Below are 21494 nucleotides of genomic sequence, written 5' to 3'. Positions count from 1 at the left end.
ACAAGCTTCTAGAGAGAGTCCATGCTGACTTTATCGGTCCAATTACAGCATTTCCCGGAAAAGCAAGATATACTCATTATTATTGATAACGGAACAAAATATGCTTGCGTATACTTCCTGAAAACAAAGGATCAAACTTTGTACAAATTTAAAACTTATGTGAACTATATAAAAGAAAATTCTCAAAAATTCCTGAATGCTTAATTACAGGTTCTGGTTCTGACTTCTGCAATACTGCATTTGAAAAGTATCTTGAACAAGAGGGGATTTCACATGGGAAGACTGTCCCATACACCCATACAGTTAAATGGAACTGCAGAGAGATTTAATAGAACCTTGATGGAAAGTACTAGATGCATGTTGTGAGGTTCCAATTCACCTGGGCTCAAGCTGTGAATACAGAAACTTACTTGTATAACATATTACACATGTTTGATGATTGGCAAAATGATTGGCAAAATGCCGTATGAGGCTTGAAATGGTAGAAAACATAGCCTGGGACGTTTGAAAACTTTTGGAGCTAAACTTTGTACTTATGTGTCAAAGCGAAAGCGTGGAAAGTCCCACAATTGAGCTAGGAATTTTTAAAATTGATACAACAAAGGATTTAGAATCATGAACCCTAAAACTTTTGAAGTTGATATAAAACATGTTGTGTTCGTGGATGAGAATTGTACCAAGCAGTTTTCTTCACAAGATTTCTCTACAGGAGAAGAGGAATGCAGGATCAATGAGGCAAGAAGCTTCACACAATGGGTCAAGATGGCACCCTTGAGGGCCAATACTCAAGAACAAAGAGTAAGCTCTGGAGAAGGGGCAGCACCACTCAGAGAAGAGAATGCCAAACTACATCGCCTTATTCAGACAGAAGGGGCAACACCATCTGCTGGTGAAAACACAGAATTGCATGATAATGTCCAACAGGAATGGGCAACCCAAGAAGCAGTTACGAAATCGCCTGCTGTGTGGAGATCGAAATGACAGAATAAAGGAATACCTGCAAAACGTTACACTTGTCAAGTCAAAGCACCAGATCAATGTGAACCATCAACATGGGAAGAGATGATGAATCTTCCAATGATTGAAAGAAGAAATGGAAGCACCCCCTGGGAGTGAACTTATGGATCCAAGAGCTGTGTGCAGTCTGCACAAAAGTATCTATGGACTAAAGCAAGCAGCTAGAGCTTGGAGCGAGAAGTTCAACAGCCTACTCGAGGCACAAGGATTCAAACGAGGAATATCAATATATACTTCTATCTGTGGACGATTTACTCTTATTGTGGAAACAAAGAAACAAAGAGAAAACAAAATAAATTACTGAATGCTCGAATAAACAAGTTGAAGTCAATCAGCTAGGTGACATAAGTACCTACCTTGGAACTGAAGTGGAAAGGACCACAGACGGTGGATTTCTTCTTATCCAAAGGCATAAAATAATGGACTTTGTTAAGTCAATGGGCCTCAAAGAAGAAGAAGGAATTGGCACTGCACTAGATACAGCTTACATGTCCTTCCCTGATGGACAACCACTGGGTAACAACTAGGCACACAGAGAAGCCACTGGAAAGTTGTTATACCTGAGTAATGTTACCAGACCTGACATTACAGCTGAAGTAGGGATCTTGAGCAGAAAGCTCAACTCTCCTGATCACTATGACTGGAAAGCTGTAATTCGGATGGCAAAGTATCTCAACAAAAGCACAGGCTTGCTCAGTAGCTCTCCACCCATATATGCTCTGTGCTGTTCCCCGCAGCAGTTCATCATAAACTACAGAATTAGAGAATTCCATTTCTCCTTCAAAACATTTGCTTCTTCCTACAGGGTTGATTCTGTACTTTGTTTTTTCTGTTGTGGATCTTGCTGAATTCAGATCGATTTGAATTCAGGTCTTCCTCTATCCCCCCCCCCCCCACACCAATTGAAAGGAAAAGTGTTCTGCACCTGATTGGGGATATAAAATATGAATAAATTCTCAATGCTTCCAACTAAAAGGGTTTTGTGTTTTCCTTCGATGCAATAAATAACAAGTGTGGAACTCCAGCAGTGTGCAATGATCCTATAAAATGTTCTTAACTTTTACTAAAGAGCGTCCGGGACTTACCTTGGTCACCATTGAAGATGCGGTGGGAAGGTGGGGGAACAAAGATGCTCCGTCGCTGAGCATCAGCTGGCTATCTGAGTTGGAGGCGGGGCACATGGCTTCTTTATAAGGCACCAGGTGCTCACAGCTCAGCCTCTTCTCCCACAGCTGCCTAGAGAGCAGGAACTCACCCACCCACCCTCAATTACTATCTTTGTTATGATGGTTTTACTGGTTAAAGTTCATGGTAATTCTTATTTAGCTTGGAGAGTTGTTGGTGTACATTCTGCTGCGTATTTTGTCACAGCTGGCGGAATGGCAAGGGGAACAAGACAGTTTATGAGAGGGAATCCAGAAAAAGTGACAAATGACTCCCCAGCTGACTGGCCTTTAGAACAGGCAGGACTTTGTGAGGAGGGCCAGCCCAGCTGGGAAGGCCCAGAATTGCTCACAGGACCAGGTGAACTAGGCGGACGGAGGCTGGTATACACCCCCCCTGAAGCACCTACATTCACTACATCATGGGGTTACCCAGTGGCTCGGGGACCTGTGGCCCATCACGGGACTGGGACAGGCTCCCCAGGGCACTGCTCGGGTTCCACACAAGGGTCAGATGACCCAAGAGTTTAACAGGCTCCCTCTCCCCTTGCTGGCCAACACATAGATTTGTTGAAATAAAGCTGTGGCCTGTTTTGCCAAACCATAATAATATTTGAGTGTCATCCATCAGCCACATGGCGGCCTGCAAGTCAGTATAAACTCAGGAACGTGACTTCTTGAATAAGGGCAATGTAAATCAACCTTCATGCTTCAGTCTTCTTTGCGCGGCTATGAACCGCAGGGACACAGAAGGATCTCTGTAGACCAATTAATCTCTGAATTTAGAAATGCTTTTGAAGCTAATGGCAGGTTTGTGTTCACAACCAGACATACCATCCAATCTCAAACCATGCTTCGTATAAATAAAAGCGGTAGGTCATCCTGGGAGGAGATGGCGTTAAGGGATATGGGTCAATCAGGTTCATCGTTGGGACCTGTACGACTCTGGCTGTCCACCCACTGGCTGCCCAATCAGATTACAACTCCCACCCGTAACAGTCTCCCCAATATTCTGCGACTTCTTTGCAGTCTCTGGCCCCTCAGACACCTTTCCTGAGGCGAGTGAGCTCCCAGGGGTGTCTGGGGGATCCCAGGCTTCGCCCTCCTAAGGCAATGGCTCCTGCCTACAGTGCTTTGGGAAGCCAGCCTGTGTCTTCATCGAGGGGGTGCACCGACCCCAACACCACCCCAACTGCAACCTTACCCATCTTACGGACTCTGGGGAACACCAGCCACTAAGCTGTCCCTCCCACCCATCTGACATGGGGGCCACCAGCATCTGCCTCAACGCCGCCTCCCGCCAGTTCTGAGGCATGCCTGAAAGCTCAGAAAAGCCCAATGGCCCCGGCCTAAGCTGCAAACAGAGGGGAGGGGCATGAGGGAACGCCTGGCAAAGGGGAAGGCTCTCTAGGATAGGGTTGTGCGATTCAGCTGCCCAAGCAGAATGCACTGCGGGGTGGGGGGGAGGGGTGGCACCAGTGCTGGCGCACCAGTCGGTGCATGCATGCAGGTGTAGAGCTCCGCTAGCGGCACCACCCCTCCCCTCCATGCTGCAGCGCTGGCTGCTTTGGGCTCGAACGGCAGCTTTGACGGCCAAAACGCACAACCCTATCTAGGATTACAGCTCCGGACTACAGAGATCAGTTCCTCTAGAGAAATTGGATGCTTTGAAGGGAGAAGTCTCTGGTACTTTAATTGGGGATGCCAATCTCCAGGTGGGACATGGGGATCCCCTAGAACTACAGCTCCAGACTAAAGAGATAAGTTCCCCTAGAGAGAAAAGGATGGGGGGTGGGGAATATGGTGGCTTAACCAGTTCACGTTTACATGAGCTCTCAATCCAGGCAGAGGACAAACATGTTCCATCCAGGAGAAACAGGCGAGGCACACGAATTCTCGATTCTCACTGAATCCTCTCCCTAAGGGCTCTTAGGGGTCTTGGAGTTCAAAGAGGCTCACTGCTGGTCCATGGAGATCCCAAGCTGCCCTGAAGTCACCTCCGCCATATTTTCTCCCTTGTCTTTTTCTCCTTCTTTTCCTGGACTTGTGAATGCATTTCACCATCTCCCCGGACTCCCACTCTCAATCAACAGCTCGTATCATTGTTTGCTTGCTCTCCGGCCCAGGTTCCAGCTCAGGGAGAGTGTGAGTCCAACTTCAGACTTTGGATCCCCCCCTCTCCCCCCTCTGCCTCTTTCGCTCCCTCGGTGGTAGAGAAGCCACACTGCAAACGGAGAGGCTTCCCTGCCAGTGCTTTCAATTAGTGACCCTGGCCCAGTCAAAGTCTTGATAGAGCTGTTCTCGCAGAGCGTTTCTGTCAATGCTGTAAGTCGCTTGGGGACTCCTTCAGGCAGTGAAAAGCAGGGTACAAAAACCAGTTCTACTCTCTTCTTCATGCTCTGGAGGTATCTGTCATCCTTTCATCTCTTCTGTATAAAGTTTCCGGGAACAATGCCAGAAAAGTTCTAAAACCTGAGAGGGCAGGACACTGTGATCCAGGTGATTAGTTGCCAAGATGCAACAGCATCCATGTATAACTAAAGCTAAACGTACCCTGTGGGGATGCAGAAAATCTACTCCTTGATCCGCTTGGCCACGGAAGAAGATAAAATCGACACAACCAAGTAAGTGACTCCAAAAACGTCCTTCCTGAGCTGGGGGGACGGAGGACAGGCCGAAGGCAGCCAGCACGCTCTGCCTCCCCTCTGTCGTAACTGGGAGCTTGCACCTCCCTTTACGTTTCTGATCTCGGTAGGCTCATTGCACTGAGACTGCAATGTCGTCTGATAACCTCCTCCCCCCCCAAAACAAACAAACAAACAAACAAACAAACAAACAAACTGTGCCATCGATCTGAAATGGAGCCTTGTAAATCTAGAGCGATTTCTCCAAATGGCACTGCTCACAGGCCTCTGGCCCAGTCTTTCTCATGTGTAAAGTTCCTGTAATTTTGGAGAACAAAATTGTTGTGAGGGTATTGAGAACCTTGGGCAGAAACGGTATTATTTAATTGCGACTTGCTTTCCAGGGAGGGAGGATAGGTTTTGCCGCTGGGGTGCATAATTTTAACAGGGATATTACAGTGTGCTTTATGTGGAGTTTTTTTACTGTGTAACCCAATGCAAGACGGTTTGCCAAGAGTGGCAGTTAAAGAATCCAATAACAATAACTTCTTTATTTTGTCCTGTTCAGTTCATGTATTTCTGTGCCGATCTTTCAGCACATCAGACAGTGATCGAAATTACTATTTGATTTCCTGTGGAACGGATTATTATTTTCTGCTATTGCTTTTAAATTGTTCAGTATAATAGCTCTCCTCTTCTCTACGGGAAAGTCCCTGGGATGCTGCACTGAGACTTCGGATTCTGCTTCTTGTCAACTTTTCCTTTTGCTTCTCATCTCTCTTACTGCCTCTTAGGCTTACAATAAAGTCACAATGTCAATATTTTTAAAATATATAAGTATGTCTTTCCATTTAATCAGAGCTGCCTACTGACAAGCATCTCCGTACGATACGGGGCCAACGGCCAGATAATATGTTAATAATTCTTTTGCCAATTAAGGTGCTATACATTCCTTTTTGGAATTATTTATACAGATCAAATCCTGTTCATGGGAAGAAGCCTTAGGGGATTAGAAAGGGACATTGCAGGTTAACAAGCCCTGTGCAGGTAAGAGGAACTGTTTATGTATTTTGCATCACCAGCATTAGAGCTGGCTGCTGGAGGAGGCTGGTGAAAACCAGACTGCAAAACAAGGGGGGATTTTGACTGATAATCCACAAATGCTCAGACCACACCTGGAGTGCAGTGTGCCGTTCTAGTGGCTTCAGTTCAAAAAGGATATGGACAAAATTGAGAGGGTTACAGCGGAGAGTGACAGGGATGATCCATTGCCTGGGGACCAAGCCCTGTGAGGAGAGGCTGGGGGACTTGGGAATGTTCAGACTGGAGAAGAGAAGGTTGAGAGGGGACAGGATTGCTCTTTTTATGGTTCTCACTGCAAGGCGACCAGGGAATGCTTCCTGTTAGCAGCAGTGGATAGGATCTGCAGTAATGGATTAAAACTACACTTGGAAAAGGACCAGCTATGTACCAGGAAGAAAATTCCCACAGCCAGAGTAATTCAGCAGTGGAATGTGTTGCCTAAGGAGGTGGTGAACTCCTCCCTCACTTGTGGTCTTTTTTTTTTTTTACATTTTACTATGCTTAGTCGTCTAAGTATATCATCACCACTGAACAAAAACAGCATAAATAGTCATACAAATAACAGAAACGTATCTTCACAACCTAAGATTTGTCTTCCCACCTAGCTTACCCTCCTGGACAAATAAACCCTTTGCTAAGTAAAACTAATTCATTTTCTTTATATTTTGTAAAATTTTGCAGTCCTGAAAGATTTTCTTGATGTAGCTCCAGAAAGGTGTCCACTATTCATAATACTTCCCTTGGTTTTTGTTCTTTAATAGTGCCGTTACTCTGGCTGAGTCTGCAAAGCTCAACATCTTCCTTATCCAGGCTTCTATGGTAGCGGTTTCTGAGGTTCTCCATATAGCTGCATATACCAGTTTTGCTACTGATATGGTATAAAGAAGGAGGGTCCTCCTATCTCTAGGTATCTCCCCCTCTACCAAGCTCAATTAAAGTAATTCAATTTTTTTCTCCAAATTACAATTCATAATTTAAAAAAAAATCATCAAATACTCCACTCCAATATTTTCTTGCCTTTTTACAACCCCACCACATATTTTAACATATTTATTAATGATCTAGATGAGGGGGTGGAGGGACTACTCATCAAGTTTGCAGATGACACCAAATTGGGAGGACTGGCAAATACTCCGGAAGATAGAGACAGAGTTCAACGAGATCTGAACACAATGGAAAAATGGGCAAATGAGAACAAGATGCAATTTAATAAAGATAAGTGTAAAGTTCTGCATCTGGGTCAGAAAAATGAAAAGCATGCCTACTGGATGGGGGATACGCTTCTAGGTAGCACTGTGTGTGAACGAGACCTTGGGGTACTTGTGGATGGTAAACTAAACATGAGCAGGCAGTGTGATGCAGCAGTAAAAAAGGCAAATGCCATTTTGGGCTGTATCAACAGGGGCATCACATCAAAATCACAAGATGTCATAGTCCCATTGTATACGGCACTGGTCAGACCACACCTGGAGTACTGTGTGCAGTTCTGGAGGCCTCACTTCAAGAAGGATGTCGATAAAATTGAAAGGGTACAGAGGAGAGCGACGAAAATGATCTGGGGCCAAGGGACCAAGCCCTATGAAGATAGGTTGAGGGACTTGGGAATGTTCAGCCTGGAGAAAAGGAGGCTGAGAGGGGACATCATAGCCCTCTTCAAGTATTTGAAACATTGTCACTTGGAGGAGGGCAGGATGCTGTTTCTGCTGGCTGCAGAGGAGAGGACACGCAGTAATGAGTTTAAACTTCAAGTACAACGATATAGGCTTGATATCAGGAAAAAAAATTTCACAGTCAGAGTAGTTCAGCAGTGGAATAGGCTGCCTAAGGAGGTGGTGAGCTCCCCCTCACTGGAAGTCTTCAAGCAAAGGTTGGATACACACTTTTCTTGTATGCTTTAGGATGCTTAGGGCTAATCCTGCATTGAGCAGGGGGTTGGACTAGATGGCCTGTATGGCCCCTTCCAACTCTATGATTCTATGATTCTATGAAGTTCTCAATTTGCTTAACATTTGTTTTGATGCCCAGCATTGGTCCAATCTTGAGTAGGCATCATTTCTGTTCGAATAGAATGTATATTGGTGTGATTTTGGATGTTCTCTCCAGACGTCTACTAATGCCAGATTTTGAAAATTAGATCTAGCAGAGAGTGGGAATGTTGAGCGTATTTTCCTTGAAGATTTGTCCCAATATGTATCTTGGACTGCATTAAAGTCTCCGATTATCATTACCTCATGAGTCCAAATTGGATTTAAAAAAATCCGTATAAAACGTCTCTTTAGTGTTATTTGGCGCATATAAATTCACCAAAACAAAATTTTGGCCATCGGGAAGCTTGATCTTTAAGATAGAAAAGCATCCATCTGGGTCCTCAGATATGGTCTTCACGTTTATATTGGGGGTTACAATATAAGTCACCACCCCTCTTTTCTTTTCCTTGGCTGATACAATACATTCTTTTCCTAAACTTTTGTTTTTCAATAGATTTTGATGTCTTTGTGCAATATGGGTTTCCTGTAGACATATTATATCACATTTTAATTTTCTTGATTGGTTGAAAACTTTTGATCTTTTATTCAGTGAATTTAATCCATTAATATTGACTGAGACTATCTTCAAGGACTCCATTTTTACTTTTTAGGTCTGGCACCTTTTCCTGTTACTCCCTTGTGTTCTTGTTGACTTGACTGTTTTCTCTTCTTCTGCCAATGCGGAACCTTCAGCTAGTGTATCCGCTAATTCTTGTGCTTGTAGTGTTTTTATGATCCTCCTTCCTGTTGGTAAAATCACTTCCAATGCAAATGGAATCTTCCAGAAGTATCTAATATTTTGTCCAATCAAAATCTGCCGTAAAAAATGAAATTATGCCCTTTTTTGTAGTATCGCTGGTGGTAAATCTTGAAAGATCTTAACTTCTTGGTCATCAAGAGTGAATGGATCTTCTCTATGCTTTCCTTGAAGTGCGTTCTTTACAGACTTAGATTCAAAGCCAACAAGGATATCTCTTGGTTGGTTATTTCTCTTCACTGCTCTAGAGTTTACTCTGTATGCTTTCTCAATTTTCACCTCTTCTTCCTCCAAGTAAGCTTCAATCGCCTCAGTAAGTTCTTTCTTCAGATCTTCCTTGCCAAATGATTCCGGGGCCCCTCTGATCTTCACATTCCTACTTCTCACTTCTGACTGCAGAACTTCAAACTTGTCATCTGCTCCTGCTCTCCAGCCTTCCAGTTTTTCAATTTTATCGTTGTGCTCTTTTAGTTGTTTTATGTTTCCATCTACGAGTGTTTTTATTCCATCTATTCTGTCTGAGAGTTCTTTCTTGCAATTTTGTATTTCTTTGGATAGTTCTTTGAGTTGTTGTTTGAGCTCTTCTTCTGTATATGCTTTTAGTTCCTTGCTTTGTTTCTCCGGGAGGCGGGCTATTTTTTCCATATCTGTGCTTTCTTCTTCTGAGATTTCCTCCAACTCTTCTTGATCTAGTTGTTGTAACTTCAATCTTTCTGATTCTTTTTCTTTTTCCTTAATTTTTTTTGCTCTGGCAGCTGTTGACATATCCTTCTTTCGTCTCCAAAAAGCTGCCACATCGACCTTTAGTTTCTTTTTTGGTGATCTGTTAGTTTTAGGGAGTTGTCTATCTTTTTTTCAGACATACACCAAATACAGATTGTATTAATCAGCAATTGATTATATCACCTGGTATGTGTCACTTTTAGAGTTCTATTATTACAAAAACATTATATCAACATATATTACGATATACCCAATATGCTTTATAACCAAGTTAAAGAAGAATAGTTCTATCAGTATTCTACTGATGTTCCAAATTTGCTTCGATTCTTCATCCCTTCTTGTCTTCAGCATTACAACTTGTCCCACTCTACTCAAGTGATTTCGGCAACAGATGGAGGGCTTATCCAGGTTATCTGCACCTGCACCTTAACATGTCAGGTGACCCTAGAGGCAAGAAGAAATAAGAATATGTTAAGGGTGGTTTAAGGAAACAAAAAAGAAAAAAAGTGGACCAGAGGCTAAAAAATTGCCAAAGAAAAAGATTTAAAAATCAAAAAGAAAAAAAAGAGAAAGAATTGAAAATAAAAATAGACCAGTCCTGGGGCAGTGACTACCGCCTTTTATTTTTTGAGAGAAAGAGAAAAAAAATAATAAAATAAAATAAAAAATAATGATGATGACAAAAAGGCAGTGTGCTAAAAATATAAGCAACAGAAAAGAGAAAGACCATAAAAGATACTAATAATGAGAGTTTATAAGTCCAGCATAATATAACTATTTAAAAAAAAGAGGAGGAATGAGTGTTCTGTTGCAGTTTTTTTTTAAAGCAATCAGCAAACAAACCAGGCAACTTCTTATACTTTATTCCACCAGATGGCAGCAAGGTCCTAATACTTTGTCAGTCTCTCCAGATAAAACTTATATATAAAAAAGAAGAGCTCTGGTGATATTACCACCGTAGGAAAATTCAAAATCCTAAAGGAACAACAAAAAGAAAAGGAAATACAAAAATAGAAATAGCACTCCAGGTAAAAATTGCCTCTTGCACAGCTTCTCTCCAATCACTGAAGCTGTCAGTGGGAAACCGAAACTATTTTCTTCACCAGATGTCAGCCTGTCGCTTTGATGACATGTTGAAGCTTTCCCAAGCCTAAGTTCTCGTTCTGGCAAGAACTCTTGCATGGCCCTTATATATGCATTCCAATCTCGGGATAATAAACAGTGGTGAGGGGATGTTCTAATTATGTTAACCCCTTTTCTGCCTTCTCTCCCTTATCTTCCTGTTACTCTGGCTTGCTTAAATTAGAGAAAGCAGCTTTCAGCGCCAGGAGTTTGTTCCAAGGGGAAGGAATGTCGGGGGAAAACCCCACTCACTGTTTGTAGGCTCGATCTGATGTCTGCCAGTTGTTTTCACTCCGGAGTTATGGTGAGTCAAAGAGTCTTGCAGGGAAATATCCAGTTAGCTTTGTAGATTAAAATAAAGAGCATTGTAGATTGAAATGTAAAGTTAAAGGAAAAGAAAGAAGCTTTAGAATGGTGGCGGCACTTTCCTGACTCTGTTCACACTGAGCTTATGATCTATGGGATATTGAATTCCCTGCGGATCAGAGCAGCCCCAGAGATTCACAAGAAATTCCTGGGTAGATAGTGGGTGGGTTAGTGTACCCAAAACCCATTTCTGTCAATTGCAGCTGCGATTGACCCCTCAGTGGAACAGGAGCTCAAAGTATTCGAGCTATCCAAGTGCCATGTCTCGCCCCTTCCTCCCTCACTGGTGGTCTTGAGCCTCCCCAGGGGCTCAGGGCTCTCTCAGCCTCACCTCCCTCATGGGGTGTCTGTGGTGGGAAGAGGAAAGGGAAGGTGAATGTAAGCCGCTTTGAGACTCCTTCAGGTAGAGAAAAGCGGCATATAAGAACCAACTCTTCTTCTTCTTCTTCTTCTCCATTGGACAGGTTTTCTAGAAGAAGGCCTACCAACACATAATGGATTTCACTTATCCAAGTTGGGAAAGAATGTGTTTGGCAAGAACTTGGGGAGATTAACTAGGAGAGCTTTTAAACTGAAGCAATGAGAAGAAGATGTCCAACATAAAGATTCTGCCTAGGCATGCTTCCCCCATTCCAGCCAGGCCAAAACCTGAAATTCCACCTGCTATGTTTCTAGATAACTTGAGGATGATAAAATGATGGAGCAAGTTATTTGTTTTGCTTTCTAAATGGATTAATTTTCAGGATTTTGTGAAGAGTTGAAACCATTAGGTGATCAAGGACTTTGTAATAAGACTTTCTCCTCCAGAAATCATTGAGCAATCACATCACAATGATAATTCATGGATGCATGGATGACCTCATCCTAAAATTATTTTGACAGGCTCTCGGAGACATCCTGTGTACTTAACTAAAGAGTGCATAGAAAGATGCCACTGGATAATTGAAAGGGGTGGTGGCAGCGTGTAAGAAAAGAACATCCACTTCAAGAAGGACATCCAGTCCCTGAATTGGAAAGATACCAAGACAGAGATAAAGAAGCAAGGATCATGTTGGGAGTGTTGATTGCCCTGTTGACGTGTCTCCTGATGTTTCACTTCCTGAGACAACGCTGGTCACAGAGGTCCTACCCTCCTGGACCCCTTCGGCTACCCATCATTGGAAGTATTTGGCGAATAGGGGTCAGGGTTCATAAAGATACTCTCATCAAGGTATGTAATTCCACATGATAAATCTATATAGCTAATTAAAGTCAGAACTATTTTTAATTGTTTTTACTCTACTTTTTTGGGGTAGATGACTACTTTTGGCAGTCATCTAGGGAATCTCAAATATCAGGTCTGCATCTTTGTGGAGCTTTCAGCAAGGAGAGATGCTCTGGCCTCTCTTCCCAAGAAGCTGTCTACAAATATTGTCTACATACTTGCTATATGATCACCACACAAGCATGAAAAACAAAGGAAGGAAGGTAGCTTGTCTAATCAACGGCATGGGCAATGAAATATCATCCGTTCCACCTAAGGAAATGGTTTTCTTTATTAGCGGTCTCTGAACAGTCCAGATAATGTGGTGATCAAGGAACCATGTACCTGATGGCAAGAACAGGTTGCCAAAAGAAAGAACTGCTCTCCCAAAGTCATGAGTTTTACCACAGTGCATCACTAAGAACGTCTCAAAGCCTGAAGGTGTTGACATGAAATCCGCTTTGCACTGAGGGGTCAGTGAACCAAGCCTGGAGAAAGTGGCGGAATCAGTAACCTCAATGAACCTTTATAGTACTAACCACCTGATCAGTTCATATCAGCATTGAATGAAATATATAATTTCAGCATTTGACGGATACATTCATCCCCTTTACAAGATTGGTGTAGCAAAGAAAATTATTTTGATCTTGAAGATATAGAACATCAAAGAGTTTCGACAGGACTGCTCAGTCAGAATAGCAAGATCAGCGTTCTTATGAGCCCAAGGTCACCTGTAGGTGGAGGAGGAGTTCGTAATCAAGCCAACTTGCAAAATTTTAAGCTGCCACTCCTAACCACTACACCATGCTGACTCTGAAGCATTAGTTTGCATGCCAAGCAAGAACAAATGCGCCCAATCATTCAACATTTTGCATTGTATAGCATTTGTAGATGATCATTTAACTCAGTGATCCCCAACCTTTTTGAGGCTGGGGACCGGCAGGGCAACTGCCCGCCCGTGCATGCCATGCATGCACGGCCACGCCCGCGCATTGCACACGTGCAGCCGAAATCGTGCATACGCGAAAGTGCCACGCATGCGCGATTTTGGCCATGCATGGCGCATGCGCACATGCATGGCCCGGCCGCGGCCCTGATTCCCTCTCCCCCCCTCCCGCAGTAAGAAGCTTCCCAGGCCGTAAGCTTGCGACCTGGGAAGTTTTTTACTGCGGGGAGAGCGGGGAGAGGGAGCCGCGGCCCGCGGGTTGGGGACCACTGATTTAACTCATAGAGCATACATCAATATCCTCCTATGTCTTGCCGTCTGTTTTTCACCAGCCTATTCCTGTAGCCAGCTCCCATCAGAACTCCTGGGAAATGCCATATAGCCCCTGGGGAGCTCATCCATAACTCCAGGGCTCCTTGGAACACATTGTGAATTCCTGGTCTAGGAATACCCCCCCCCCCATCCAGTGGGAAGGTTGACAGGTAAATGAAAGCTTTAAGAGAATGCCCCCAGGAAAGGGAGCAGAGACCAGGGCTGATTCTGCACTTACTTTGTCTTTTCTATTGTGGTTCCATCTAAATTCAGATTGATTTAAACTTGGGTCTTCATCTATCCCCCCGCCCAATTGAAACAGAAATTGTTCTGCATTTGATTGGGGAAGCTCAGGGCGGGGCGGGGAGCCAAGCTCAGCAGGAGTCTCTTTCTTTCTTTTCTTGAATGAGGGGGTGGGGAGTTAGAGGATTGGAGACAGCAGAGGAGGGGGGAATAAATCCAAGAGGCAGGTCTCTGCTGAGTTAGGTCTTCTGGTGTGCAGTAACTTTAAGACAAGCCTTTTTCCAGGAATGAGCAAGTCTTTGCACTGATACCCTTGCCAGTCAGGGAAGATTGCTTTGCTACAAGGCACAGAGAAGGAAGTTAATTTGCAAAAATCAGATATCTGCACACTTACTGATGGTGGTTTTTCAAATATTGAGTCTTATATCCACATCTGGATATTGTGGGGGAATGGTAGGGTCACTTTGGATCAATCATGCATGTTGCAGAGGGAAAATTTAAAGTGCCTCAAATCAAAATGAAAATCAAATTTGGTATAGATGTGAGGGATTTATTCAAACTAGGAGTGGGTAAAAATCCCCGTGCAAACTACACCCACATGGGGAAAAGGAGGAATCTGGGAGGAGGGAAATGGACAGAGAAGAGAGTGTCACTTGACCAGGAGCGGAAAAGGTAAAGAAGAGTGAACTGCACACGTGACAGTGAAACAAACCAGCTGAATTAAATTAATGCTTTATCTTGTCTCTTTCCATGGAAATGGCAGCTGGCCAAACAGTATGGAAGCATTTCTATGCTGTGGCTGGGGCAAATGCCTATCGTTGTACTGGCTGGATATGAAGCAGTGAAGGAAGGCCTGATCAACCATTCAGAAGATTTTGCTGAACGGCTGTCAACTCCTTTCCTGAAAGCTGTAGGACAGGAATGGGGTAAGTCCTTGGGAAGAGTTAAACAAGCAACAACAACCCAATATTGTTTGAGTGTACCCTGCAGGTACCAGGCACAAGAGAGAGCAAAGGAAGCTCCTGAAGGTTGCAGTTACTTTTACATTTCTCTGTCTGGTCAAAACTGGAAATGAAAATTGTTCTGCATTTATTAGCTTAGCTACTTGGCACTGCCTCTGAACTTCTTGTTCCTCTTTTCTACTACATAAACTGGACAGTCCACAGGGGAGACCTCTGGCTGCTGTAATCTGAAGGGGATCTGAGGGGAACGTGAGAGGAAAGTTTTTCAATTCCTTTGTTGCAGGGACAGAATCTGGGTATGTCGCAACCTATAACTTTCTTGTTCTACTGGTTGGGCCTTGAGAAGGCCTCATTTAGCAGAAAGAGCCCACACACAGACACAAATTTCTCACCCACAGCAGTACACTTCCTAACATGTACATGGTCTCTGAGTACAGAACCTGTAACAACCAAGTTGCCAACTGTGTTTCATTATCATCTCTGCCAAGGTCACCTGACCTGGCTAGCCCAGGCAAGCCCAATCAGAAGCGAAGCAGAGTTGGCCGTTGCTGGCATTTGGAATGGTGACCAACACATACCAGGGCCATGATAAATGGGCTGGCAATGGAAAGCCACCTCTGAAGATCTCTTGCCTGGCTGCCAGACAATCTTAGGATTTCCTGGCTACATAACACCCTTGTGATATGCAAAACCAGACCTAACAATGCAGTAGCCAAGGCCTAACTACCCTGCCAGGCCATCACAGATTAATTCAAATCCCGCAGGGCCCGTAGCTCTTCCAGGAGATCATTCCACCAGATATGGGGCATAAGCAGATAGGCGGTCACGCAGATAAGCAGGACCCAGGACTTAAAGGTTAAAACCAAAACCTTAAACTTGACCCAGAAGGAGACTGGTAAGGGCTCATGGGAATTGTAGTCCATGGCCATCTGGAGGACCACAGGTTGATGATATAGGGAACGGGTACAATTAAATGTTCAAGCCAGATTCAGAAAACGAAGAGGCACTCGATATCCCATTGCAAATTTATGTGGGTTACTGGAACATATGAACGGATTTCAAGAGAAAATCAGCATGTGTTTCACAGGTTCCTTCTCAGCTTCTGACTTTGTGGATTACGAAAGGCTGTGGCTGGTTTTAAAGGCAAGGTGTGTGCCACAACTTCTGATGTTGATGTACAATCTGAGCCTTGGACAAGATGCTGTCATTAAAACAGAGAAACAGAATAGTTTCCAATTGCCAAAGGCATAATTAAATGCCATTACGATGCTATTAAATGCTAATACCCTTCTGCTTTCTACATTAGGCAAGCAGGTCAAACCCCTTGGATAAATGGACACAAATCTGATATCGAGAATCACAGGACAGCTTTATCAGTGCTGCGGCGAGCCCAAGGTCACCCAGCTGGTTGCATGTGGGGGAGCGGGAAATCAAACCCGGTTCGCCAGATTAGAAGTCCACACTTCTCACCACTGCACCAGGTTGGCTGCATGAATTTTAACAACAGGGTCTCAGATAATTACACTCCACATCCCACAATTAAGAAGGGTATATTTACACATCCAGGTCTCCAGTTCTGCTATATTTGTTTCATAATATTTCTCCCAGGGATTAAATCTAAACAAACAGTGATCATATAAACCAGGGGTCCCCAACCTGCAGAATGCGGGCCACATGCTGCTTCCGGCCTCTTTTTGTATGGCTCTCCAACCTGCTTGTCTTTGTGAGATTTCTCATTGGATCTTCCTGGCTTTAGGTATTGCATTTTCAAATGGCCACATCTGGAAGCAACAGAGGAAGTTCGGGCTAACTACCATGCGGAAGCTGGGACTGGGGAAAAAAGGCATGGAGCTTCAAATAGAGGAGGAGGCCCATCAGCTGGTTGAGACTTTTGCACATGAAAACGGTATGTGATGTCAGGACATTTGGCTGGCCAATAGTTGCAGTAGTCTACCTATGTAACCATAGCTAGCCCCATTTTCCCTACAGTTCCCTTCTGGTATCTGATGTGTCATTGAGCCACAGATGTGAACGCCTAGCATCCCTCTGCCCAAATCAGCTAGCCACATTAGAAAGCCAGTTTAGTGTTGTGATTAACAGTGGTAGCCACTATTTATTTAAATATTTGAATTTTTATACCGCCCATTCTTTACAGCTCTGGGCAGTTTACACGAAACATTGCATAAATTTACATGGAACATATAGTTTACATGGAAATATAGTTGAATTGCAAAGATCCAAGAAATTCAGCATGTGGGACACAGTGCAGAGCCTGGCTATTTGTTTGGTGTACCAACTGCCCAATGCACCATCAGAAGCATTGCCAAGATCTTTGGGGAGGTTGCAAAGTGGACTTTGAATGTCCCTACACTGCTAATACTCAGTCTGTGCTGTCCTGAAACTATGCTTGTGAACATTTTGTTTTTAATCACTATCAATATCACTATACATTATAAAGTTGAAGTTGCATGTAGCCAACTCACTGCCTAGCTGATTGGCTCTCCCTGGGGCTGTGTTGCCAATAGGGAGAGGGAACTCAGTCAATGAGGACCAATCAGTTCAAATGACACTCTACCAATGAGGGCCAATTAGTTCAAATTGTAGTCTACCAATGAGAGTCAAATTGCACTCTGCCAATGAGGGCCATTCAGTTCGAATTGCACTTTGTCAATGAAGGCCAATCAGTTCAAATTGACTCCCTACCTGATTGGCTCTCCCTGGGTGTGTGCTACCAATAGGGAGAGAACACGTTCCAATGAGGACCAATTGTAGTGTATATCTGTCCTCTTCTTCCTCTTCCTGCTGTTTGCTGGGTTGAATAGGTGCTGGTCTCTATGAAAGGCCTTGCTGCTGGTAAATTGATCTATCATCAGCTTCTTCCTACCTTCCATCTCCACAAGGCAAGGGAGGGAAGCCAGCTGCTTCCTTTGCCTCCTGCCTTGCCCTCAGGTTTCAGCTGTCTGCTGGAAGGAAACCCAGAAGAGCTTCCAGGAAGACAGACAGAATCAATATTTTAAAAACAGGATGCCAAAAATAAGAAAGAATGCAATGAATGTCTTAACTCAGTCCAGTGTGTCAAAGGCATTTGCAGAAGGAACAGATCACAGGATGTGTCCACAGCCTAGACCTCCCAGCTTCAAGTTAATACAGGCTGTCAGTAGACCCTCAGTCCATACTCTGTGATAACTCACCATCATTTGTAGTCAACAATTGTCTTCCTAACATGGTATGATTCCTTTTAGACTGGAGCTCTCTTCCAGTACATAGGTGGCATTGCTTAATGGGTGCAGATGAATCTGGTGTGTTGACAAAGCAGGGAGCTGCAGCTGGAGGCTGGGCAGAGAATAAGGAGCTCCTGCAACAACTTTGAAATCTAAGCTTTGCAGTTCAATTTCCTCCTGCTGGTCAGAGCTCTTTGCCTGTTGAACATCTGGCTGGACTAAGCTCTCATCTAGCTCAGGCTCCAGTGAAGCTGGGGGTTCTTGGCAAGCCTTTTCCTCTGAGGAGTCCTCCCTAACAGGACCTGGAATTTGGCAACCACTTTTAAGATTGTGAAGATCTCACTTTTGTTTCTCTGAGGCTGATTATCCACTCTGAGGATGATTTTGCACAGATAGAAAAGTCTGGGAGGGTGGTCATATGGCAGCAGGGCTAATCCCCACTTTCACATGATGTGAAGGCAAAGGGATGGCAGGTTACAGTAGATGAGTGATTGGGATGTGAGTATCCTGCATAGTGCAGGGGGTTAGACTAGATTACCTATGAGGTACCTTCCAACTCTGTTTCTATAATTCTTTGATTCTATGTCACCACCAGGGTGGGTCTCTAACAGGCCCAATGTGCGTTAGGCTCCCGTTGCCCCACTTTAAGGGAACATGGATGTTTTCAGCATTCCTTTAGGTGCTCCGGCAACCAATGGGCCCTAGCCTGGCAGAGGCCCATGTGGTGGTGTGCCCCATCCTACAGAGGCCCATAGGCAACAGAAAATCCCCACTCAGCTCTGCAGCACTTTGTGCCACTATGGGGCAAAAGGGGGCATTTTTTTGCAGGTAAGTGGGATTGTGTTATGACACAATTCAACCTTCCAGTAAAATATTGTGCCTCCCCACACAGCAGAACTATTCCACCACGGCTATATCCTTCAGGATGCACAAATTCAGAGTGGACCAGGTTTGCTGCCACAATGGGGACACGGAGAGTGGCGGAGTTTGCAGCTCTATCAGAATGCACCAGCACACCACTGGTGCAGAATCACCCTCAGTGTTCACCAAAGAGGGAAAAATTTTTGTAACCAATTTTATTTTCAGGACAGCCATTTGACCCTGCAATGCCCATCACTAATTCCATCTCCAATGTGATCTGTGCTGTGGCATTTGGACACCGTTTTCCTGTTGAAGATAAAGAATTCATCAAGTTGATGGAAATCATTGATTATTTGTCTAAATTTGTAAATAGCTCCAGTCATATTGTAAGTCATTTTCTTTTGTTTTCCTGTTAGGTCAGGCAGCCCTAGATATCCTTTCCTGACATCTTTAAGATGAACCCTTTAAGACAGAGGTTCTCAACATGGGGGTTGCGACCACTTGAGGGGTTGTTCAGCCCTTTCCCAAGGGTTGCTAGGGGCGGCAGTGGCTGCATGGCGCTGGCTTCCTGTCGTGGAACCTCCAGCAAACTCACTCCAAAGATATCACTCTCGGGCTCCAGGAGGAAGCTTTAAATCGTTATTGGGTAGAGGTCAGCAAGGAAAGGTCCATATGTTGCATATGCTCACAGACAGCGAATGTTGACAGGCACCGTGTTACGGAATGGCAGGGCCGATATAATTGGGCTGTGGGAAAAGGGGGCAAGGCAAGACACCAGCCTGGGTGGGAAAGCAGGATCACAGCACCCTCTGATATGGAGCTGTGTTAAAGCAAGTCCCCCCATCTGTTGTTATGGGCTCTGGGGAGACAACCTTGAAGATGAGAGGCAGTGAGATGTCCGGGAAGCAAGGAGAAGCCTTCGAAATGCAAGCTGAGCATAGGGGTGGGGCGGTGCTCTCCCGTCTCACTGGGATGCCAGAATTCTGGCAGGAGACTTGGGACATTGGGAATAGAGTCTAAAAATCGGGGCAGGAACCAGGGGTTCATGACACCTCCTCCGTGCCACCTTGGAGCTCATGGAAGCCGTGGAGGAGGTCAGCACCTTGGCAAGTGCTGTGGCAAGCAGAAGCGGTGGTGGCACATGTGCATGTGCCACCCCTGCCCCTGTTGTATGGGTCTTGGCATTAGGGCGGTTGAGAACCACTGCTTGAAGATGACTCCTTGGTCAAAAGAATTTGGTTGACTCAAAGGCTGAGGGACATCGGAATGTTCAACCCGGAGAAGAGGTTGAGAAGGGAAGTGATTGCTCTCTAAGTATCTTGACGGTTGTCACTTGGAGAATAGCTAGGACTGGTTCCTTTGACAGCAAAAGATCAGACCCACAGTAATTCCAAAATCACATGATCACTACTACCAAGTGTGCTCACTACTTGCACTTCATCCACCAGTTCTTCCCAATTAATGAGAATCAAGTCTAAAATAGCAGAGCCCCTGGTTCCCTTCTCTACTGTCTGGGAAATTAAGCTTTCAGCAAGACAAGTTAAGAAATTAACGGAGTTTGTATTTTTACCAGAGTTGGTCTTCCAACAAATATCTGGATAATTGAAGTCACCCATGACCACTGTTTCCCCCCCCCCTTTGAGAACTGTGTAATTTGGTCTAGGAGTATCTCTGTACCCCTCAATTCTAGTATTCCAATTGTGAGTATTATCTCGCCAAGTTTCTGTGATTCTTATTAGGTCATAGTCCCCTTCGTCTGTTAGGACTATTAGTTCTTCCTGCTTGTTTCCCATACTCTATGCATTAGTGTAGAGACATCACAATCCATCCTTTGTGCACCCCATGATTTTGGCTTTTGAACTTCCTTGGAAGTTAGTAGAATCATAGAATCATAGAATCATAGAGTTGGAAGGGGCCATACAGGCCATCTAGTCCAACCCCCTGCTCAATGCAGGATCAGCCCAAAGCATCCTAAAGCATCCAAGAAAAGTGTGTATCCAACCTTTGCTTGAAGACTGTCAGTGAGGGGGAGCTCACTACCTCCTTAGGTAGCCTATTCCACTGCTGAACTACTCTGACTGTGAAAATTGTTTTCCTTATATCAAGCCTATATCATTGTACTTGAAGTTTAAACCCATTACTGCGTGTCCTTTCCTCTGCAGCCAATGGGAGCATCCTGCCCTCCTCCAAATAACAACCTTTCAAATACTTAAAGAGGGCTATCATGTCCCCTCTCAACCTCCTTTTCTCCAGGTTCAACATTCCCAAGACCCTCAACCTATCTTCATAGGGCTTTGTCCCTTACTTATGTGCTGTTCCCTGTAGCTTTGCAATCTTCCCATCACCAGTTCTTGCCCTCAAACCAGGTTCTGAATTTACATATCACTCCCCCTTTGGATTTAGTTTAAAGACCTCTTCACCAGGTGTACAAGGGTTCTCCCAAAAATACTTTTTTCACCCCTTGTGAGGTGCACTCCATCTCCAGATACTAGCTCCTCAAATTGACATTGTAGACCATGATCCAGAAATCCAAACCTTTTCCGACTACACCAGTGACGTAGCCAGTCATTTACTTGTATGATTTTTCTCTCCCTTCCTAAGCCAGGAAGGACTGATGAAAACACAACCTGAGCTCCCAGTTCCTTTAGCTTTTCCCCCAGATCCACAAAGTCTGTCTTAATACGTCCCATGCTGTGCTGGGCAGTATTATTTGTCCGTACATGGATGAGAAGGAAGGGGTAATAATCTGTGGTGAGCCTGTCCAGCTGTTCTGTGACAACCTTGATGTGTGCACCAGGTAGGGAGCAGACCTCTCTAGACAACA

At 44.4% G+C, this 21494-nt stretch overlaps 1 protein-coding gene across 5 annotated transcripts in view; it reads left to right on the top strand.

Moving 5' to 3' along the window:
- Positions 1-3938: 3938 nt before the first annotated feature.
- LOC143842881 (cytochrome P450 2J2-like) overlaps positions 3939-21494 on the top strand; it is a 54025-nt gene continuing 36469 nt past the window's right edge. For 2 of the 5 annotated variants that reach the window (XM_077348175.1, XM_077348171.1), the window contains exons 1-5: positions 4605-4804; positions 11765-12092; positions 14390-14552; positions 16345-16494; positions 18896-19056. In XM_077348175.1, coding sequence (XP_077204290.1) covers positions 11931-12092; positions 14390-14552; positions 16345-16494; positions 18896-19056 — 636 coding nt within the window. In that variant the 5' untranslated portion in view covers positions 4605-4804; positions 11765-11930. The other 3 variants (XM_077348172.1, XM_077348173.1, XM_077348176.1) reach the window with 3 other exon arrangements.

Source organism: Paroedura picta, chromosome 8 (genome assembly GCF_049243985.1).
Source record: "Paroedura picta isolate Pp20150507F chromosome 8, Ppicta_v3.0, whole genome shotgun sequence".
NCBI classification, from domain to species: Eukaryota; Metazoa; Chordata; class Lepidosauria; order Squamata; family Gekkonidae; genus Paroedura; species Paroedura picta.
Note: the sequence above shows the minus strand (reverse complement) of the source record. Positions and strands in the feature narration are given on the sequence as shown.